The sequence below is a fragment of the Hyperoodon ampullatus genome (assembly GCF_949752795.1).
Source record: "Hyperoodon ampullatus genome assembly, chromosome: 7".
Classification (NCBI taxonomy): domain Eukaryota; kingdom Metazoa; phylum Chordata; class Mammalia; order Artiodactyla; family Ziphiidae; genus Hyperoodon; species Hyperoodon ampullatus.
This window is the reverse complement of record NC_136920.1, coordinates 63,979,084-64,001,906: the sequence shown is the minus strand read 5'-3', so window position 1 is coordinate 64,001,906 and position 22,823 is coordinate 63,979,084. Positions and strand designations below refer to the sequence as shown.

The 22,823-nt window shown below is 53.2% G+C and overlaps 1 protein-coding gene across 5 annotated transcripts in view; it reads left to right on the top strand.

The window, feature by feature from the left end:
* The window catches only part of DENND2B (DENN domain containing 2B), a gene marked incomplete at both ends in the record, with an annotated part of 51,089 nt that overhangs the window by 21,689 nt on the left and 6,577 nt on the right, over positions 1 to 22,823 (top strand). For 2 of the 5 annotated variants that reach the window (XM_079708464.1, XM_079708465.1), the window contains 10 exons: positions 7,137 to 7,288; positions 9,190 to 9,405; positions 10,387 to 10,483; positions 11,105 to 11,149; positions 12,157 to 12,341; positions 13,428 to 13,537; positions 13,729 to 13,798; positions 16,617 to 16,694; positions 17,235 to 17,375; positions 21,224 to 21,372. In XM_079708464.1, the coding sequence (XP_079564590.1) occupies positions 7,137 to 7,288; positions 9,190 to 9,405; positions 10,387 to 10,483; positions 11,105 to 11,149; positions 12,157 to 12,341; positions 13,428 to 13,537; positions 13,729 to 13,798; positions 16,617 to 16,694; positions 17,235 to 17,375; positions 21,224 to 21,372 (1,243 nt within the window). The remainder of the gene's footprint in view (positions 1 to 7,136; positions 7,289 to 9,189; positions 9,406 to 10,386; positions 10,484 to 11,104; positions 11,150 to 12,156; positions 12,342 to 13,427; positions 13,538 to 13,728; positions 13,799 to 16,616; positions 16,695 to 17,234; positions 17,376 to 21,223; positions 21,373 to 22,823) is intronic. The other 3 variants (XM_079708467.1, XM_079708466.1, XM_079708463.1) reach the window with 3 other exon arrangements.

Genomic DNA, 22,823 nt, shown 5'->3' with positions numbered 1-22,823 from the left:
AACCACATCATCCCTTCCTTTTATTTTCGAAAGGCTTTGGAGTCCAACAGGTGCCCTTTCTTAGCTGTGTATCCTTAGGCAAATCACTTAACTTTTTTGAAACCTTTTCTCTTATGAAATGGTGATGATGATATTTTGATGGTAACAACAACAATAATAATAGTAATAACACTTCACAGGATTATTGTTAGGACTAAATGAGATAAAATATATATCAAAGTACCTAGCACAATGCCTGGTCCTTAATATGTATCTCTCCTACTCTTCCCTTAAAGTAAGTGGTGTCAAGAACTGTGAAAGTATCTGAGATTTCGCTCTGCTTGCAAGCTAACAAGTCTAGCCTGCCCCAGTTCACAGATGCTGGCAGAAGACACAGATGCTTGGATCCCAGACAAAGGACTTTGTTACTCATGGCACAGCAGGCCACATGAGCTTGATGTTCACATGGGTTCCCCTTGCTCCCCAGTCCCATGCAGCAGTGGGGAGGAGGTCCAGGTAGAGGCTGCACACGTGGTGGGTCTGCACCCCAGCTGAGGAACCTCAAGCTTAGGAAACCCCAAGCTTTTCAAGGGGCTGCTAGCAAACCTTTGCCCCATAAGGAGACCTTATCCTTTTTATTCTGGTCAGCAAACAAATCTGCCTCTGCCCTGCAGGGAGACACTGTCTTCCAAGGCTGTTTGCTCTATAAACATCTTTGAAAAGATAGTCTGGAACTGTTAATTCCTCTTGCTCAGAAGGTCAGAAATGTAGGACACCGTGGAGAATGGCCCTCCAACAACTGGGAGGATGTTGTGTTGGCAAACTTGTGTTTGAGCAACAGCAAAAAGCCAGTTGTCTAGGCTGGGTTGGGTTTATTTTTGGCTTTTATTTTAATTCTGGCCTCATTCTCTTCGGTGGGGGCTTTAGTTTTGTTCAAGTAAAGCATGTATCTCAGCGTAGGTTTCAGAAGAGAAAGGAAGGTCAAGTGCCCTTGCCCTTGACCGCTCCCGCCCTCATCTCTGTCTCTGTGTTAGCTCTGCCTTAGGCCCTTAGGCCGGGGTGGGGGTTGAAGAACATAGTCTTGTGAGTGAACATGATACAGAGAGGAGTGGCCCTAGTGGAGAACCCTCCAGATAAGACTGTGGGATCTTCGGAAGAGAGGGTCCTCTTTTCCCTCATTTGATTGGAGCCATCAGTTTCCCAGTTTTCTCTGTACAACTTGCTGGGCCAGGATTTCTGGGAAGCCAGCAGCAGTGCTCAGGTCCACACAGGCACTGCTTTCCCAGGGTGGGAGTGTATAGTATGTAGCCGTCTGAAATTCGGTCATGTCAGAAGGACTGTGGGAACGAGATTCCCCAGAACAGCAAACGGGTTTGGGGAGGGAGGCCTCTTTCTTTACTACTGGGAAAAAGCTTTGTATGCACGGTCGCCCAGACCTGTGGGGATCGGGGGCACAGCCCCATGTGCCTCCCAGCCCTGAGCAGGGTACAGGTCTGTTTCCTCTAGTTTGAGAGGAATTGTCATGTGTCATTGCTGCCCAGGGCCCTTGGGAGCACCCGGTGTGGCTGCCGCAGGGGACAGGGCTGACTCCAGTTTTCAGCTGCCCCCCTGCTCAGGATCCAGGCACTGCCAACGCTGGGGCCTCGCTGCCCTCTCTTCTCTGAGGAGGCTTTGCAGCCTTTCTATGCTGCCCAGGGATCTCTTTTGGCACCTGGGTGTTTTGCGTGCCCTTGTGGTGTGAAGGTAGGGTGGGTTTCAGCGTCTCTGGTTGTTCAGTGCCCTGGGCACGTTTTCCTCCTTCAGTATCCCCATAGCAGCCCCGCCTGAACTTCTCGACCTGACCAGGGAGGCTAGAGGGAAATACAAGGGAGAATATCTCTGTTTCTCTCAGATTCTGGTTGACTTACCCTTTCTCCTTCCCTGGCAACAGGCCCAAGAATTTGGACCCACCCCCGTAAAGGCTTTGGTGGGGGGCTGTTGTTGCTGAACTATGAATGTCACTTTCACTTTTGCCTCCGATTGACCAGTGCCTGACTTCCTGGGAGCCTTCTCTGTCTTCTTGGCCCAGCCTGTGCTCTGCGAGGCTGAGGTGTTCGGGTTTGGACTATCCACCTCTTTCTTGTGCTGCCTCCCTTGCCCAGGGCCAGACGGAGCTTTGTTAGGGGGTGTGATAATCGGGCTGTGGCAGGAGGTGGGCACGGGCCAGAGCTCCCGTGCTGAGTCTTTGTCTCGGGGACCAGCCCATTGGTCTGGAGTTCCGTGTCTGTAAGAGGCTGAGGGCCAGCTGGCCCAGAGACTAACGCGTCTTCTCCGTGAGCCCTGGACCTGAACGAGGGGCCCTGGGGATTGTGCTAGCCTCCTGCCCATACCAGGCATGACACGTTGGGAACTGGGGTGAGATACTCCAAAACAGGCTGAGGTTATCTTGTTGATTTGCAATAGAGTGGTTCAGAAATAAAGTTACTGCCATGTTGCTTCGTGGGGCTGGTTAATTCTCGCCTGTCCAATTTGACATCTGCCTCTGGAAGACGCTGCTATCCTACAAAGCCTTATAATCGTTTGCGTTCTGAGCCTGACAGTTAAAAATGCACCCAAGGAAGCAGCTTATTAGAGAGTTATGTGGAGTGGCCTCGGCGCCTGACCAAGGAGCCTGGGCTGCATTCCTGCAGAGATTCCCACTCCCATCAGCTAGCTGGGGCTGAGGGAGAGTTTCCAGGAACTTGAGCGGGGTGGGAGCTGGGGACAGAGCCAGTCGGCCTTACTGCAAAGCTTTTTGAGCCTCTGCTCTTTCTGCCTTCTTCTCTCATTTGTCCCAAGGCTGGGAAACAGAGACATCTAACAGCATAGAGGCTGCCGCCCAGAGGTGCAGTCCAGGGAACGGTGCCCGGGCAGTTGGTAAATGTTGTCCAACCTCGGAGGGTGGTAACAACTGGCCCCTTAGAGCTCCCCATCTGATGGGCTATGTATTGTCGGGGGAGTTGGGCCCCTAATCTGGCCCTGTCTCCACTGTGCGAGGGAGGGGAAGAGGCTGAGACCCAGGAGAAACAGCTGGTTGGAAGCAGGAGAGGGCTGGGGAGGGAAGCTGCAGACCCATGACCCTAGCCATGGGTGTGGTCTGGGAAGCTTAAGATTCCTTTTGGGGAAATTCTCAGTGCTTGTGCACAGACACACCCCTGCTCTAACTGGTTCTTCCAGTTGTGCGTTTGTTGGGGGGTGGGGTGCTTGGCACCTGTGGTTAGTGACCAAAGGAGATGTGGGGAGGAGTGGGGGCAGGGCTAGGTGGGACTGGGTTCTTCCTTCCAGAGGATCCATATGATAAGTCTGGGCTCTGACCAGCGCCTTTAAAAGAGTGCAAAGCAGAAATTCTTGGCTATGCCCCTGTCCCTTGTCTCATCAGCAAAGCTGGGAAAGGTTGAGACCTCTGGCTTCCACAGCTGGGCTTGATGAGATGGAGCTGCTCAGGCCAGGCCTCGGGGGAGGAGGGCCTACCTCTTCTCTCTCTCCAAGGGCAGCGAGGAGCACCCTCGAGGAAGCTGCGTGGGCAAGAATGCAGGTGAAAGTCTTGAGGTCTGCCAGGCTTCCGGTCTCCCATCATGTCCCTGCCAAAGCTCCCCCAGGTTTCTCCCCTCGGCTCCAGCTTCTTCCGCTTCGCCGTGGCTCTGCTCCTCCAGAGAAGGTTCCGAGCCCGGCTCTCTAGCCCTCCTCCTCTCCCAGCTCTGAGCCATTGCTTTGGGGTTGATTTGCTCTCAGCAGATTCCGTTTAGTGGCTCTAGGCCTCGGGGACTGCTTGGTCTCTGCACATCCCCATCCCCTGGGCACCCTTACTCCCTGGACAGATGGCTGAGAGTGTCTCCGTGAGGCAGCTCCAGAAGGGTAGTCAGAACAGTCCAGGAAGCTGAGAGTAATAGGTGAACGGGGGCTGTGAAGGGCCCAAGCTAAGGTTGGGAGGCAGGGCTTGGGCCAGGGCCAGCCGTCATTTCCTGGAGAAATGATTAGTGGCCTGGTTATATCAGAGAGGATGTTAACCTTGCTGGAGAAGAAAGAGGCTGACGTTAGGGCTGGGCAGTCGGGAGGAGCAGGCGTTTAAGGCTTTCCTGAAATTTAGTTTTCAGAGGCAATACTGGGCTTGAGAACCTGGTGTTCCCAACTGTTTTCAGTTTCCAGGTTATCACTGATGTGCATCTATTACTTTCCTGGGCCTCAGTCTCCTACATCTATTTCTTGGAGCTTTGGATTTTTTTTTTTTTAACTTTAAAAAAAGATTCTTATTTATTTTTTGGCTGTGTTGGGTGTTCGCTGCTGCGTACGGGCTTTCTCTAGTTGTGAAGAGCGGGGGCTACTCTTCGTTGTGGTGCGCGGGCTTCTCATCGTGGTGGCTTCTTGTTGCGGAGCACAGGTTCTAGGAGTGCAGGCTTCAGTAGTTGTGGCGTGTGGGCTCCGTAGTTGTGGCTCGCGGGCTCTAGAGCGCAGGCTCAGTAGTTGTGACGCAAGGGCTTAGTTGCTCCGTGGCGTGTGGGATCTTCCCGGACCAGGGATCGAACCCGGGTCCCCTGCATTGGCAGGTGGACTCCTAACCACTGCGCCACCAAGGAAGTCCGGAGCTTTGGATTTTATATTAATGTTCACAGCTTTGATTGTGGGGAAAGAAAGAAGGGAGAGAAGAGAAGGAGTGAAGGAGGGAGGAAAAGAGGGTTTGCCTTGGGACTCACGTCATGGCACTTAGAAGCTATTAGGAAGTTTAGAAACATCTAAAAGCCGTGGTTCTTAATGGGGTGGGTGGGGATGGGGGTACAGTTTTGTCCACCCATCCACTCATCCACCTTTCCTTTCCCCCTCCCTTCCTTCCATCGTCCATGTGTCCACCCATCCACCCATCATCCATTTATCCACCCATCTGCTCAGGGGACATTTGACAGTGTCTGGAGACATTTTTTTGGTTGTTACAACTGAGGGGACGCTACTGTCATCTGTCTAGTGGGTTGAGGCCAGGGTTGTTACTAAACATCCTACAGATGCACAGGATAGTCCACCACCACAAGAATTATCCAGCCCCAAGTGTCAGTAGTTTGGAGCAACTCTTCTAAAGGAGTTGAGACAGAGTCATCTTATAGGTTGGGGGATGATGATGGCTGGTCATCCAGCCCAAAGCAGTTTAGATTTGATGAGCCTGGAATAAATGTTCTTCCTGACCCCTTCTGCTCTGTCCTGCTTCACAGGATCAGGAAGACTGTGTCCTGGCTTTCTCCAGTTCTTGGTCCCCCAACCTCACTGCTGTAGGATATATGTTGGAGAGGGACCAAGACATACAGAGTCTATCCTGATTCCTCCCTAAGTGCCCACAGTGGGGTAGGCTGGAGAAAACATGCAGGGGATGCCAGGTTTCATATTTGGCTTCTGGAGGCAGGGTTGCTGGGCCAGCTCTGCTTAGTCAGGGCTCTGGAATGGAGACAAGTCATTTTCATAGCATGACTGTGTTACAGGAAAACGTCTGTTCAGTTGCTGGGGACTCTGCTGGTGTTGGGAATCACTTAATTCCGTCCCAAATCCTTCCTTGACCCATCTTTGACTCATAAGTTTACAGAGATTTGTATTGCTCCCATGGCAGTCTAATTAGCTGTGACCGAAATCCCCCCTGCACAGCACCCCCCATCCCTCCCCCTACACCTCTGTAAAGGCATTTCCTAAGTTCATGGTGGTTTTCCATGATAGTAATAAGTAGATACCACAACGGGGGGAGATCTTGGTTTTGGAAATGGAAAAATCTGAAAGAAGCATGTAGGGATTTGGTTTTTCTCCTGTGTCCTATCCTAGGAAAGCTTACATACCCAGTGGCCTTTGTGGCTAGTCTATGGCTTTTTCTTCTGTCTGCTCCCTGAGAAGTGAAGTCTGAACCCCTCTATGGTGGGAGGCACGGGCAGGCATCCCTGGGGCTCAGTGATCACCCAAGCTCAATCCCGCTGCCGATCGGAGAAGCTGGAGTGAGCCCTGCTAGCAGCTTCCTGTGTGCCACCTCCAGCAAAGCCGCATTCTGGCCACTAGTACCTGCGTCCCAAACAGTGGCCTTGATACCGAGGGGAGGCTAAGGAAAGACAAGGCAAAGGGCAGTAGAGGGCAGTATTTCCTCACAGTCCTGTGGACCTTGTTACCACTGTGATTCTGCTGCACGACTGTGGTTCCAGGACTGACCATGCTCATGATATTATTGTATTTTAGAAAAGTCCAGGTATGTGTTGGCAGGAAAGGGGCAGGAGGGCATGGCTTGTGGGAAGGGGTTGCTCTTCAAGGGCAGGGACTATGCTTTGGACTTTCTGTGATTTTCTTGTAGTGCCCTTACAGTGCCTACTGCCAGGGATTTTAGAATTGAGCCCTGAGAAGAGAAACAAGAACTCCCCACCAACTCCACCCCTGCAGCCCAAACTCCTTTCAAGCCTTTCACATCTTCCATGTGTCTTAGCAGGAGAGTTTATTCCAAAAGGGGATTGATGACCATTGTCTTTTTGCTGAGGTCTGTGGTGGAGGAAGTGGAGTGACGCTGTAGTCAGAGCGGTTCATTGAGCAAATAATACTGAGCGCTCACTACTTCGGTGGGCCAGGCAAAAGCCCTGTCCTGAGAGAGCTGTGGCACAGCGTACGGGCAGGAGGGAGGCCTGGTGAAGCCCGGCACCCTAGAGCTCGCAGATCCCCTCCATGCCCATCTCCAGAAGTGGTCCTCAGGGAGCAGTGGGTGAAGGGACAGCTGTGTGACCTCTGAAAGCCTTTCCCACCTTGAACTGTATATCTCTGGGGCTTTCTCAGCAAAGGGACTGGAGCCAAGGAGAGACGCCTGGTGTTGGCTTTGTCCTCTGGCTGGACACAGGCATGGGTGGCTGAGCCAGTCTTGTGCAGTCCCTGAATTTACAAAGCAGAGGCCAGGCAAGGCTGAGCTGAACTGGAGGTGGGGGGTTCAGCTTCTGGACTCAGAGCCAGGATCTGTTTGTAGCCTCCCCACTGCAGACGGGCAGCTGCATGACTCATGAGCTGAAGGGCCAGGCAGAAGCCACTCTCTTTGGCTCACAGGAATTCTGCTTGTTTATTTGTGTGTGTGTGTGTGTGTGTGTGTGTGTGTGTGTGTTTCCTTCTTGCCTTCTCCCCCTTCTCTAACTTTTCCTCCTCTGCAGGAGATCTGCCCAAGGAGAATCCGTATGAGGATGTGGACTTAAAGAGCCGAAGAGCAGGACGAAAATCCCAGCAACTGTCTGAAAACTCCTTGGACTCTTTGCACAGGATGTGGAGTCCTCAGGACAGGAAGTACAACAACCCACCCACTCAGGTAACAGCAGCCCTGACTTGGGCCTGTAGGGTCAGCACGAGGTGTTTGCCAGCTTCCACTCAGGCTTTTTGCCTCACTAGTGCTAGGCGAAGGTGACGTCAGGGAAGAGCTCTGCACTCAGGGACTTCTGCCGTGTCGATATGCTTGTGGCCAATCGAGATGTGCTCTTAGGGGTACCCTGTCCCACCTTCTTCCCTTCACTGCTTGAGCTCTGAGCTGCAAAACTAAGGCAGGAGCCCCTGTAGTCTCCTGTCTAATCATTATTTCTCCTCCCCTTCCTGGAAACAGGAAGACAGGGCCCGGGTTGGAGTCTTGGTATTCTGCAGCTCTGGCAGAACTGATCTCAGCGCTGGCATTTAGGGGCCAGGCGTAGGCCCAAGAACCTGATTTGGAGAACTAGACAGGTGTCTCCAGGACCTGGAACCACTCCCACTGAATAAATGGTTGAATGGATGAATCTCCGAGGAATGGACTAATAGAGGCAGAGTGAGAAGAAAGGTGAAGAGTCGCAGGAAGCTCTTAGACTGTAGCTCATTCTGGCCTTGTCCATGGTGGACAGGAGGCAGGGGAATGGAGATCCTATCTTGGACCTACCCAAGCAACCCTAACTCTCCTAGATTTTTTAAAAAAATAAATTTATTTATTTATTTATCTATCTATTTATCTATCTATCTATCTATCTATTTATTTATGGATGGCTGTGTTGGGTCTTCGTTGCTGCGCGCGGGCTTTCTCTAGTTGCGGTGACTGGGGGCTCCTCTCCGTTGCAGTGCGCAGGCTTCTCATCGCGGTGGCTTCTCTTGTTGCGGAGCACGGGCTCTAGGCGCATGGGCTTCAGTAGTTGTGGCACGTGGGCTCAGTAGTTGTGGTGCACAGGCTTAGTTGCTCCACGGCATGTGGGATCTTCCCGGACCAGGGCTCGAACCCATGTCCCCTGCATTGGCAGGCGGATTCTTAACCACTGCACCACCAGGGAAGCCCCTCTCCTAGATATTTTATAACACTGGCTAGAGAATATAAAAATTATTTCTTCTGGCTTTGGAATGATGTGACTTTTTATAAAAGATTTACCTTTCTAATGTGCTCTGTTCAAATAAGCTTCCATTGAATTTGTATTTCCGGACTGATTGGGTGGGAAGGGGAAGTTGGGGGATGGGGGGAAGGAGGACTTGCTGAAGAGTGATGAGAGGCAATGCCAGATCCAGACGGCAGGTGGAAGGCTTGCCAAGTTTGCAGGGGTGCTGCCTTTTTGGTGGTGAGCAGGATCCGCCGAGAGTAAGGTGCCCTGTGCTGAAGGGTGTCAGTCTAGGCAGAGGGAGGCAGAAAGTAGATCCGGGCAGGGATGGGAGCAGCCCAGGACCATGTAGGTGAGGGAGCCACTGGCTCCGAGGCCTGCCTTGCCAGGCTTTGGTGGTCAGAGCCCTGTATTCTCCCTGGAAGAAGTGAGCAGGGCTGGGTTGACATGTAGATTCTGGCCTCTGCTAGAGAAGCCTTTTAGGACTAACTCAGGGGCTGAGTGGGGAAGACTGGCTCCGTCGACCACACCCAGGAATGAGCAGAGTATAAGCCTTGTCCCAGAGCTCAGGAGGGGCCCGCAGATTTCTCACTTGGCCTTCTTTTTCCACTCAGATAGACAGCCCAGTTTTCTTAGTCTCTGCTTTCTTTTTTCTGGAAGAAGTAGTTAAGCTTCCTTTGTGGAAGCAAGTATTGAATCTAGCCCTGAGCTGCTGACCGGCAGCTGAGCTCTTAAAAGAGGAAACCCTGGTAGATGGAAATTCCAGGTGGGATTTGGAGGAGTCTGGGATGCCAGCCTGTGGCTCCTCTGTCCAGGCCCCAGCAGACAGGTGCCGGCCAAGGCATCTGTGCTGAGTCCCTCTCCCATGTCCCCTCTCCCATGCCAGCTCTCCCTGAAACCCGGCAGCCAGTCCCTACGCAGTGGGAACTGGTCAGAAAGGAAGAGCCACCGGCTGCCACGATTACCCAAGAGGCACAGCCATGACGACATGCTGCTGCTGGCTCAGTTGAGCCTGCCATCTTCACCCTCCAGCCTCAATGAGGACAGCCTCAGCACCACGAGTGAACTGCTGTCCAGCCGCCGGGCCCGCCGCATTCCCAAGGTAGCCTCCCCAGCTGGAGCTGGCTGGGGCTGGGCAGGTGGGCAGGCAGGTGGTGGCTCTTCTCTCCTCCCCCCCTCCCCCCCCTTCCTTCCTTCCTTCCTTCCTTCCTTCCTTCCTTCCTTCCCTCCCTCCCTCCCTAATCTGGGCCTGCTTCCTCAATTCTCCTGAAATCAATTTCAGGTCCAGGCACTGGCCTTTGTTTTTCATCTGGCTAATTTCCTTTTCTTATCAATAAAGATGCACTAAGTGATTAATGCTCTGCAGATGTTAGGAGAAAACAGGCTATCCTGGCCCCCAGGGAGTGCTCCACGCCACTGGGTGGATGGAAACAGTCCTTAAGAAGCTCCCCATTAGTGAGTGTGGGGTATGCGAAGTCTCTGTGTACGCAGAGACATCTCCAGGCTTTGAAGGACCTGGGACTCAAACATGGGTCTTCCTTTCTATAGCTCTCAGAATTGAAAGTTTTCAGCAATGATTTGCGCACATAGGTAGCCAGGCCCAAATCCCCAGCCCAAAGCAGCAGGATTTAGCCAAGTGGTATTTTTAGCCTGCAAACAATGCTTGGGTATATTGGGAATTTAGCTCCTTCCTGCCAGGGCCCCAGGTTGTAGCCCAGAGGGGAAAGGCTCAATCCTTGTTCCTGTTATTGCCTCTGAGCAGCTCTTTGTCTCGCTTGGTTCAGGGACTCTTGAGACCCAGGAGCTCCCATCCTGTCTAGTTTGATCACAGTTCCTTCCTCTGGGGAGCTAAGTGTAAAGTCCTTGTCTTGGGGGCAGGAGACCACTAAGGAGACAAGTAGATGGGGAGCCACCAGTCTGCCCTTGGGGCCAGTGCAGGAGGGAGACCAGTACTGGGCCCATTGCGGAGAGGGCAGAAGGCTTGTTCCAGTAAGGGAATGGACGGCCTCTGTAAACTAGCCTTCTGCGGAGCAGGGGCAGTTGGTGTTAGGGTTGCCTTACCCTCCCTGCTTTTCTCACCCAGCTTGTCCAAAGAATTAACTCCATCTACAATGCCAAGAGGGGAAAGAAGAGGTTAAAAAAGCTGTCCATGTCCAGCATTGAGACATCATCACTGAGAGGTAGGCCTGGATGCCTGAGCTGGCTCAGGTTTCTGGGGCCCTTGGGCATTTGAAGTGGGGAGAGGCATGGACTAGCCTCAGTTTACCCTTCCATGGGGCAATCGTGGGATCCTCCTGTCTTCTAGGAGGGTAGAGCCCTGCAAAAAAGGGGCCACATAGGAGGGGAGAGCCAAAGAGGGAAGAAAGCCTTGGGAAGGGTTAGTGCAGACTTTGGGCTGTGAGGCCCTGAATAGGAAAGTGGGTGTGGGAATCTGCATCTGGCAAAAGGAAAGGCCAGACTTACTGAGCACTGTGGTCTGTTTCCCATTTCAAATCTTGGCCTTCTGGAGGCAAGACCCTTGTGTTCCAGGCCGATAGGCCTCTCTGCTGGCTCAGCCTCCAACTTCGGCCCTCAGCTTGCCCCAAATCAGGACTGGGTGGATAGGGGTTTGGATATAGATTAGCACCTGCAGTTTGAGCTCTGAGGGACCCTGGCCCCGGGCCACGCAGCACCTGGCCAGGGGCCCACTGGAGCCCAGAGGAGGTACATCCCTCATGAGAAGAGCTGGGTGGGGGGCACAGAAAACATTTGCTGTGGGGCAATGGCTCAGCAAGCGTGCACTCTGCTCTTAACTTTTCCAGATGAGAACAGTGAGAGCGAGAGCGACTCTGACGACAGGTTCAAAGGTGAGGCATGGCTCCCCAAGACCATGGGACCCTTTCCTGCCCTGGCTGTGGGGAATCAGCCTTCCCTTCTCTGCACATACAGTTCCAACATCCCAGAGTGGCCCCATTTGGAGAGGCGATGGCAGGCAGGATACGAGGCCAACAGAGCAAGGAGCTCTAGGGGAGTCCATTCCTACAGTCATGGAGCTCAGCCCTGAGAGGTTAAATGCAACCATCTCCCTTTTCCCAAATTTAAGGCTGGTGACCCTGCCTTATTTTCCCAAGCCGTTGTCCATGAAAATTGGGTGCTAGGTTTGCCTGGTAAGTGTTGTGAATCTGGAGAGTCAGAGATGGGTTCAGTAGGTTACAAGTACCTCTTCTGGTTGTAAGAAGTGTGCCAAAGTCTGAGGAAACTGGTACTCTGGAGGCCCTGAGGCCACTCATCTTCCCTCTCCCTAGAGAGGAGAACTGCCACCTCCCTGGAAAGGTTCTGGGACCTTCATGTTCCAGGGGGCCTTGGGCAAATCTCTGTTCTTTCTCTACTGGGAAGCCCTGCCTAGACCTTCCTGGATGATTAAAGTATGTGGGAGGTAGCTCCCTCCTTCCCTCCTCTGCGGGTCCCCCAGGCAAGTGGGCAAGTAGACTTTGGGCCTGGGGACAGGGAAAAAGGGTCCAAGTCCAAGGACTGATAGGGGCCCTAGGATGAAGGCTTTGTGGATGTTCATATCTTCTAGTCCTGTTGGCACAGGGGCAGGGGTGGCTGGGTGCCATTGATGCATCCCTGGATTTGCCTGGCTCAGGCAGGCTGTTGGCCCCAGCTCAGCCTCCAGAGGCTCCAGGAGGCCCTGACTGTGTCAGGGCAGACAGGCTACACACCTTGCTCCTGCCACTTCTCCCCCAGACCTCGTTGGTCAGGCCGTCAGACTAGGCTCCTGCACTTAGAGGCGACCCCTGGGGATGGAGCCCTGAGCGTGGGATGGAGGGGGCTAACGTGGGGGTCTCGTCCCTGATGTGTGACCTGCCCCCAGCCCACACGCAGCGCCTGGTCCACATCCAGTCCATGCTGAAGCGCGCACCCAGCTACCGGACCCTGGAGCTGGAGCTGCTCGAGTGGCAGGAACGGGAGCTGTTCGAGTGCTTCGTGGTGGTGTCGCTCAAGAGGAAGCCATCCCGAAACACGTACCTCCCTGAGGTCTCCTACCAGTTTCCCAAGGTGAGGCTGCCTCCCTCCTTCCCTGCCCCCTCCTCTGCCTCCTCCTTCCTGCCTGGCCCATCTGGGGAGGAAGGGAGATCCTGTTCCCGCCTTAGCAACTCACCTCACTGCGCTAGCCCTGAGCGTGGCTGCCTGTAGTCTGGAGGGAGGAGAGGGGGTGGGTTTGGGCCAGTGAGTATTCGGAGGATGAGGGCGGAGAGAACACCCCCCAGCGTGCCTAGAATGAGATCCACATTGTTTACAGGACTTCAAGGGTCCTGAGGACGGGCCCCCAGCTACTTCTCCTACCTTATTACTTTTCTTTTCTCTTTTTTAACCACTTTATTGAGATACAATTCACATTCTATATAATTCAGCTGTTTGAAGCGTACGATTCAATAACTTTTAGTATAGTCACAGTTATGTGATCAATTTTAGAACATTTTCATCACCCCCAAAAGAAACCCTGTACCCATTAGCACTCACTCCCCATTTCCCCCACGTACCTGAGCTCTTACCACCCCTTCCCTGCTCGCCCCCAGCCGCCTGCCTGGCCTCCTTTCTCTTCCTGTAACACTCGGGCCCTTTCTCTCTGCCATTGCCTCTGCCGGGAATCTTCTTTCCCCAGCTCTTCACTTGGCTGCTGGCTCTTTCTCATTCTTCATTCCCCGATCAAATAGGAGATCTTTCTAGATACTCTAAAGTAGCCCCAGCCACCCACTTATCTCTGTCATATCGCCCTGTTTATTTCCTTTGTGGCACCCTCTGAAATTTTGTTTGTTGATTATCTCACTCTGCTGACCAGAATGCACAGGGACAGGGACGTTGTCCACTTGGTTTTCTATTGGTAGCCCAGCACATGCCAGGTGCCACATAGAAAGTGCTAGTTTGGCATATATTGAAGGAATAAATGATGACTCAGCCCACACCCAGACCTCTCTGTGAGAAATGGGAGTGGGGTCAGGGTTGGGTTGCTGAGAAGCATGCCAGTTGGGCAAACGCCACCTAGGACTCTCGGGGGAGGAGATATTTGTCAGCTACCCACCACCAGCCCCAAGTTCCACGTCTTCTCTTATCTCTCTCTCCCCATATTCCTCTTCCTTGCAGCTGGACCGACCCACCAAGCAGATGCGGGAGGCAGAGGAGAGGCTCAAGGCCATTCCCCAGTTTTGCTTCCCTGATGCCAAGGACTGGCTTCCTGTGTCAGAGTACAGCAGGTGAGGCCTCGCCTGGCATAGCCTCCTTTACCCCCGTAACAGTGGGCAGCTGACTCTGGCCCACCCTAGTCCCAGCCTCCTCTCCTACCGCAGCCTGGTCTTTCACCCCCTCCCTGGGCGGTTCCTCTTCTTGGGGGCTGTTTCCTGGGTCCTCTGATATTTCCCTGATGCCAGACTTCTCCCTGTTCCAGTGAGACGTTCTCTTTCATGCTGACGGGGGAAGATGGCAGCAGACGCTTTGGCTACTGCAGGCGCTTACTAGTAAGTAGGGCCATTCAGTCCTCAGGGACTGGGCCACAGTGTTTGTATGTGTGTACGCTCTTCTTTAACTTGAGCTGGTAGAAACTCAAGTTGTTCTATGTTCTGCTTCCTTGTATGCTGCCTGAGGCCACACACACACAGACACACACACACAGACACACACACACACACACACCACACGAAGCACTCCCTGGGATGGCAGGACTTAAAGTGGCCCCTCTGATTGGGCCCCAGGATCTAAGATAATCTACAATAAGGGAAGAGATTGGATCACTTTCTACTGGGCTGTCCTATGTTTTTAGCTCTTCTATACTTTTACTTTTTGTTCATTTACTTTGGGCTTACAGGCTCAGATTGCTGATCCTGATTGCAGGATCACATCAACCCAGCAGTATGTGTGTGTGCATCAGATTGGGGTGGAGGCCAACCTTCCTCACCCCCATACCTGGCCAACCTGATGTGCATCCTGTCCATGGTCTGGTAGGGCTGGAGGCTGAGCAGGGACAGAGCAGTACCTTCTATGGGATTCTGGGAGAGATGCCTTGAACTCAAGGGAAAGGGAGGGTTTTGAAAATATAAGCCATTGATGTGGAGAGAGAAGCACTACACCACCCCTCTTCTCATTAGTCCTGGGAAATAGATTGAGGTAAAGATAAAGAGGGTCCTGTCACACACTCCTCTGGGGCTCACCAGGGGTATTGTTGGCTTGGCTTGTTGACAGAGTTTAGGGTTCCCAGGCCTTAGTGGGAGAAGGGGCAAGATGAGGGGGATCTTCGGCAAAGGTGATGTATAGTAGGGACTCCAGGTGAAGGATTCTGGGCTGTTCATTCATTCATTCAGAAACATGTAGCATACACCTGCTGAGGCTTAGGCAGCATATGCTAAAGGCTCATAAAGATGAGTTAGACATGGCACCTATCTTCAAGGAACTTCAGATAGTCCAGTAGAGGAGGTAGGACTTTCAATGTAGAAGGCAGGGCAAAGGGAATGAACTGTGATTTGGGATCTGTTTATGTTCCAGGCTAGATGCTTTAAGTATGTCATTTTCTTTATTACTCATAATAGCCCATGAGGCATCGGGTTGGCCAAAAAGTTTGTTTGGGTTTTTCCATAGCATCGTATGGAAAAACCCGAACCAACTTTTTGGCCAAGCCAGTATTATTATATACGTTCTTCAGATTAAGAAATGGAGACTCAGAGGTAGAATGACTTGCCCAGGATCATACAGCCAATCAGGGCCAGAGCCAGGTTGACTCCAAGTCCTTTAACACCAAGTCTGGTAGTCCTGGATCTCCCCAAAGGGTAGTCTGGGGAGAAGGAGTACTTGGAGATAGAATGCCTGGTGAGTGGGGCTAAGGGAAGGTAGAGCAGTACAGATGCCAGGTGGGGAGCCAGGCAGCTTCACCCGGGCCTGGGGGGTGGGGTAGCGTTCCAAAGGCTGCCTTTGCAGGAGCAGAGATGGAGCAGAGCTGCTCCTTTGCAGCGGGCCTGCTGCCCCCAGGGAAGAGCATGTTTGTCCTGGCGTGCTCAGAGAGGGCCTGGGCTGGGTCCCTGCCAAGGGGGCTGGCACTAGCTCGGCATTCCTGCAGATTGGACACAATGATTCTAACCCAAATCCCACATACTTGTTTTAATCACTTGGGGCTTTAGGGGAGGCGGGGGAGAGGGAAGAAGAGAGGAGTGAGTTTCAGGCCTAATATGGACAAAAACAGATTCTGCCTTCTCTTTAGATCTGTGACGTGTGGCCAGCAGGTTTGGAGACTGAAATAGCCCATCTGCATTTGCTTAGCAGCCTGCATGAGGGGCCAGCACCTGCTACTCTGCTCTCTCCCCGCTCAGCCTTGCTGGGCACTCCAGGCCTCTGAGCCAGAGGTAGCCACAGAGCCCTGCCAGCCCCTGGCTGGAGAAGTCAACTCCTGTGGACTCGCTCCAGCCTGCATTTGGGGGCTCCAGGCCTGGGGAGCTCTCAGTGCACATCTCCTTCAGCTGCCTACCTTCTAAATCCCCCTTTTACTTTGTTCTCCTCTACTCTGTACATGCCTCTGCCCAGTCTCTTTGTGTTTCTTTCCCTTCCTTTCTGTCGGAAGGCAGCATACTTTAGAGGTAATACAGCAAATCAGAGGCAGAAACAGACTCCTCGTTCCATGACTTCTAAATACATGACCTTGGACAATGGCTTAATAATTTTGAACTCAGTTTCCTCATCAATAAAAGGGGGATAATCATGCCTATCTAACAAGTTTTTGGAAAGTTCCAAGCCCAGGACTCAGATACGGTAAATATTCAATAAATAGTAGTTTGCTTCTCTTATCTGGTGTCAGTTTGCTTTCCTAGAGTGGGGATGGATCAAGGAAGGGAGAAAAGAGCAACTGAGAAAAGGAATGTTTTGCAGAATGTCCCCTCTGGGAGGCAGAAGACCGCCTGGCTTGCTCCTAAGGATGTACACAAGTCCCTCCCTTACCACTGGGGGCCTGGGGATTTAGGGATATAAATCCACACATCACCCTATAGCCTCTGCCAAACCGCTTCGTCCTTTGCCAGCCCCCATCAGTGTCCTCCTGGGGGGGAAGGGCGGAGCCTGTGTAGAGCTTGGCAGGAGTCTGGCACCTTGGGCTGGAAGGCCCAGCAGAGGCTGAAGCCTGCCCCCAAAGAGTGGCAGCCCTTTCCTTGGGGGCCTGGTTGAGTAGAGGTTTAGAAGAGGCCCAGAGTCTTCCCTAGAAGACTGGTTCTTAGTCCTCAGTTCCCAAGGAAAAGGAGTCAGATATAGTAATCATGCGTTCTCTGTGTCTGTGTCTCTCTCCTCCTTGTCCTGGCCCAGCCAAGTGGGAAAGGGCCTCGGTTGCCAGAGGTATACTGTGTCATCAGCCGCCTTGGCTGCTTCGGCTTGTTTTCCAAGGTAAGAGGGCTCTGGCTTACTTCCCTCCCCCTTCCCCCAGCTGACAGCTCCCACAGGAGTATCTGCATGCGGCTTAGATGAGAAAACCACCTGTGTGCGTGTGAGAGGGTGAGAGAAGGCGAGGATGCAAGGGCAAGCGCAAGCGAGCTCTCCGACTCCCTCCCCATCTACCAGCTCCTGCACCGGCAGTGTCTGCTACTGTCACAGCTCACCCTGGGCCATGGGCGGAGCTGAGTCCTTGGGGACAGAGACCCTGTGGGAAGCCAAGTGCCCAGGAACCCGACCTCCAGTGGTATGTCCTTTGCCCAGCTACTCAGATCTTGGAGTCTGAGGCAAGGACTAGTTAGGGAGCAGAGCCGACACCGAGTGGCCAGGGAGATGGGAAGGGTAGGGTGTGAAGCTCCTGGCGAGATAGTCCGCCATCTCCCAGCTTTCGGCCCGGGCTGGTCAGATGCCGGGCTGTCCTCTTCTCTGCCCAGGAGGTAGGGGAGGGTGGCACCCTGACACCCTTCCTCTTTGGGCTGCTGGCGGTGGGCACAGGTCCTAGATGAGGTGGAGCGCCGGCGTGGGATCTCCGCCGCTTTGGTCTATCCCTTCATGAGAAGTCTCATGGAATCACCCTTCCCTGCCCCAGGGAAGACCATCAAAGTGAAGACATTCCTGCCGGGGGCTGGCAACGAGGTAGGGATTTCTGCTGCCTCTTCTCTCAGACCATGGACTGGGGCTGGCGTGGGGCCTGCTGAGCCAAGGCTCAGTCTCTGGGGGTGCCGAGCACGGCCCCTTCCTTGCTCAGCACATTTGTACACCTCACCAACAGGGACTAAAAAGAGTGAATGACAGAACTGTAATTGTTGCTCAAGTCTCTGCAGCTTCTAGGGGCCTTCCCTGACCTGTTTGGACTAAACTGCAGGCCACCTCTTATTCCTTCATCAAATGTTGACAGAATATGTGCTCTCTCACAGTCAGGGTTCCTGCAGAGTCATATAGTTAAAGAGGGGCACAGCTCGGTCCTTGTGGAGTTCATAGTCTAGTGGGAGAGACAGACACTAAATAAATACTTGTACATAGAAACAGATAACCCCTAAAAGTGTTAGGTGCCAAGTGAAAGCACAGAGTGAGAGTGTGTAACAGGGGATGTGCTTTAGATTAGGGGCCAGGAAAGGCCTCCTCTGAGGAAGTGACATTTTACTGGGGACCCAATGGGCGGGAGAGGATTATTCCAGGTAGAGGGACAGCATGCAAAGGCAAAAGTTGGGAAAGTGTGGATGCTTGCCGAGGAACGGAAAAAAAGGCCAGCATGGGGCTTCCCTGGTGGCGCAGTGGTTGAGAGTCCGCCTGCTGATGCAGGGGACACGGGTTCGTGCCCTGGTCCGGGAAGATCCCACATGCCGCGGAGCGGCTGGGCCCCTGAGCCATGGCCGCTGAGCCTGCGCGTCCGGAGCCTGTGCTCCGCAACGGGAGAGGCCACAACAGTGAGAGGCCCGCATAGCGCAAAAAAAAAAAAAAAGGCCAGCATGGTCGAAAAGGGGAGTGAGCAGGGTGGATAGACAGCAGGGCCAAATAACAGTGTACCTGTAGGCCGAGTTCAGGGTTTTGGAATGTCTCTAAAGCAGGGTTATAAGACCCGAGATATGATTTTAAAAGCTCACTCTGGCTGCTATGTAGATTATGGACTGGAGTGAAAACAGGGAGACCAGCTTGGATATGTTGCAGTAGTACAGGCAAGAGATGATCGGAGTTTGGATTAAGGTGTGGAGGAAAAGATGAAGAGAATAGATGGATTTGAGATGTGCTTTAGAATTAGGGTCAATAGCACATTGTGTCTGATTGGAAATAGGGAATAGTGTTAGGGAGATTTGAAGGCGAATTCCCAGTTTTCTGGCTTGAGCAACAGGTCAGCGGATGGAGCACCTGAGGGAGGAGGAGGCTTGTGAGGAGGAAGAGTTTGACTTAGTGCACATTACATTCACGATGCCTATGAGACACCCCAGAGAAGATGTTTAGCAGCAAACAGTGTAGACAGGGAAGAGAAGATAGTCCCGAGGGCCTCCAGCATTTAGAGGGCCTGTAGCAGAGGAGCAGCAGCCCTGAAAACGGAGACAGGAGGAGTCCCAGGAAGCCAAGGAAGGGGCCTCTCAGAAAGGAAGGAGGGATCAGGCGAGGTCAGGATGAGGTGTGGCGGGAAGCCTTGAGTTTCAGAAACGTGGGGGGTCAGGGGGCCGAGAAGCTTGAGTAGAGAGAGTTGAGAAGTGAATGAGGTTGAGAAGGGGGAATAGCCTGTAGAGACAGCTTTTAAGAGGCTTGGCTGTGGGGAGAAATGGGGAAGGGGCAGTGGTTGAAGGGTAACATGGAGCCAGGGGAGAGTCTGTTGAAGGTGGTTGTCTGGGTGCTGGTGGGAGTGGCCCATCAGAGGAAGAGGTTAAAGCAGCAGCAGAGGGAAGGGACAGTCAGACTGTCAGTGAGAAGGCAGGGTGGTGGGATCCAGGGAGAGACTGGCTTTTTAGGAGAGAAGGGTACTTCCTTGTGTAACGGCGAGGAAGGGCCATGGCTTGTAGATTCTGGATTCTCATCTGATGGCCTCAGTTTTCTCAAAATGGAAAAGAAGGTCATCCTCTGAAAGTGAGAGGTGGATGTTGGGTTTGAGGAGAGGGAAGAAGAAATAACTTAGTTGCTGCAGGGAGTGGAGAGGGTCTGACTAAAGAAACATTGGGTTTGCTGGGAGTGGCGAATGCCATTTAAGGCCTTTCTTGTAGCATCTTTTCTCTCACGCTCTTTTGGATGGACTTCCTGCTTCATGCATGACCTGGGCGCAGGACCACCGACCCTACCCTGAGAGCCCAGTAGCATGCCTGGGAGTCAGTCCTTCAGGATGGGGCCCAGCCCGTTCACCAGCCTCGTCTCAACGCTCTGACTTGACTTGCTTACTGTCCCTGAACCCTGCTTCCTTTGGCCTAGTAGACACTTCCCTTCTTTTCTCCTTGGACAACCAAGTTAAGCATCTTGTGCTCTGGGCTGCTGCCCTGACCTCTCAGCCCGCTCAGCGCCCTGTGCAGATGTTAATTACACCTTGCCCCTGTCCTGACACCAAGCTGGTGGGCTGTGATGGTTTAGGCTCATTCAGCCTCACTGGACTATGATCTCCTTGAGGGCAGGTGAATGAAGAGAGGCCCAGGTCCTGTGAGCTTCCTGTGTGAACTCTCACTCCCCGGAGGAGCCCGGACCCTTGGGGTAGTAGGAGTGGGGCGCTGACTGCACGCAGGCTCTCAGGAGGGAGGCTTGGGGGAGCTTCACTGTGACTTCTTCCGGGTGGGGCAAGGGCAGGAGGGGTACAGAGGCCTCTGGCATGATTGTGGTAAGGGATCCCTTCAGCGCACATTCACTGAGCACTTTGGGTGTACCCCACATTCCTGCTAATCACTGGGCCTTCTGGGGCTTCACCATCTGGTGGGAGAGACAGAGTGTAAACAGAAGCCTGTAAAAGAGACACATCCTTAGGGCAACTTGTGCCCATGTTGCTGCTTCCCTTGGGCCCAGAGGGATGACTACTGTGCTAGGAGTTAGAACTTCACTTGTTTAGACTCTGAGGAACAAATGAGATAAGGCAGGGTAAAGCCCCTTGAGGAGGGCTCTGATACCATAGGGCTAAAAGAGGGGTGCGTTTTCCCTCCTGGTTCTCAGGAGGCCTACACATCTGTGCTGCCCACATACGCTGAGGAAGCAAGGGGAAGACTAGGCAGGCCCGGGTGAGAGCTGCTTTGGCCTGGGCTGAGCGTCAGCAGTTCCTCCTGCTCTCATTGCTAGGGTCAGTTGCCACCCTCCACCCTCATGACTGCCCCCAGGGAAGTGGTCCCTGCGCCACAGCACCGACCTTAGGAGTGGCCTTGCAACCTCTCCGGAGGGAAGATTGCTAGGTCTGGCCCTGATAAAGAGAGGCCTGCTTCCTGGCAAGGTTGTGGAATAGCCAGCCATTTCCCCGTGTTTCCCTTGTCCCTGGCACAGGGATCAGACAAGCCAATAGAGATAGAGGCCAGGACAGAGCCTCTGGAAGGAAACTCTTCCTAGCAGGAAAGGGAGGGGGCATGGCAACAAGGACACTAGCACTGTCTGTCCAGAGATGGGTGAGCAGAGCCGCGCGGAGGGGCAGCGATCAGCTGTGGGGCTGGGCAGCGCGGAGCCAAGGCCTTTCCTTGGGGAGACGGGCAGGAGGGCGGGGAGGGCAGTGCAGATGAAGCTGTGTGGCTCCCTCCCTCCTCCCCCCCTTTCCTGAGAGCCTGGCACATGGCTCCCCAGCTCCTTCCTTCCGGAGCCTCCCCCATGTTCAGTTAGCCCTGTTGCCCACAGGCTGGGCGTCTGAGTACTGTGGGGGCAGAGCTGTGGTCTGAATGGAGGAGGAGACTGGGTCTTACTGCACAGTGGGGTGGGTTAGAGGCCTTGGGAAGGGGAGCCAGCTTCCGGTCGCTTTGTGTAGGACCCAGGAGTGTCACCCACCTGATCTGCCGTGCCCTACTTGCCCCACTGTTCTCCTGCAGGTGTTAGAGCTGCGGCGGCCCATGGATTCCCGGCTGGAGCATGTGGACTTCGAGTGCCTTTTTACCTGCCTCAGCGTGCGCCAGCTTATCCGAATCTTCGCCTCACTGCTGCTGGAGCGCCGCGTCATTTTTGTAGCAGATAAGCTCAGGTAGGGCCCGGCAGGTGAGGTGAAGAAGGGGGGAAGGCACATCCACTAATTGATCCAGTGTGATTTACGAGCCCTAGTATATGCCAGCCACTGTCGTATTTGTGCACGGAGTGTGTGTGTATGCGTATGTGTGCGTCTGTGTGTGGTGAGAGGAAGATCAAATGGAGAGGAAAGGTTAGCAAACCCGGGCAGAGAGGATGACTGAGGGAGCAGGGCTTGTGAGCACAGAAGATGGCAGGGTTGAGAACCCAATGGAGGACTTGGCTGGAGGGAAAAAGACAGACGCTGCTGCTTTTGCAACGGCCAAGATTGTAGAGGTACAAATCTGTTTATATGGAGGAAGGTGAGAAAGTAAGAGTTCTGGCTGATGGCCACATTTCCTCTGGAGGGGGAGGCAAGGCCACTTCTGTGGGATGCTGAATTTTAAGAGAGCGATGAACTTTAGGAAGAGCCACAGTGAGGAAGGGGCAAGGGTACTGACTAGGGACAGTATGAGGAGTGCTGAGCCATCCAGTGAGGGGGCCAGTGAGGGTGTCACCTGAGGAAGGCAACTGAATGGAGTGACCCAGGGCCAGGTATGTGGGGATTTGCAGAGAAGGACCAGGTGAGGGTCTTGAGAGTGCTGGGGGTGGGGAGAGTGGTTGTAGGAAGGTTGGCCAAACTAGGAAAGGGAGAAAGAAGCCCAGGGACTGGAGATGTCATTGAGGCAGGGGAGCTGGATTAAGAAGAATAAGAAAAGAGCTGAACAGATCACAAGTCTTAGTCTGAAATGTTGGCATTTATGATTTTAGAGGCAGAGGAGGTCCAGATGGTTGTGGCCATGGGAGGGGGCGGCAGACATGTCACTGGACATGAGGTGTTCTGGAAGAGGCCGAGCTCTTCTAGGCAGCCAAGGTTCTTTTTTCCTCTTTAAAAGAGCGTCTTAGTCCATTCAGGCTGCTATAACAAAATACCACAGACTGGGTAGCTTATAAACAACAGAAATATATTTCTCACAGTTCTGGAGGCTGGAAGTCCAAGATCAGGGTGCCAGCCTGGTCACGTTCTGGTCAGGGCCCTCTTCCTAGTTCATAGCTGTCGGCGTCTCTCTGTGTCCTCACATGCTGGAAGGGGGGTTCTTTATTTATAAGAACACTGATCCCATTCATGAGGTCTCCACTCTCATGACCTAAGTGCCTCCCAAAGGCCCTGTGTCCTAATATCATCATATTTGGGGGTTAGGATTTCAACAAAGAATTTGAGGGGACACAAACATTCAGACCATAGCAAAGGGTATATGTAGGGGACGGGACAGGCAGGGAGAGGATGAGATCTCGGCAACACATTGTATAATTTTTCGTCAAAGAACCCATCACGGGGGGCAATAGTTTCTTTAGAGTGGTGGAATTTAGTCATTTAGACGTTTATTAAGCTATCTGCTATGTGCAATAACGCTAGGCGCTGATATGAGA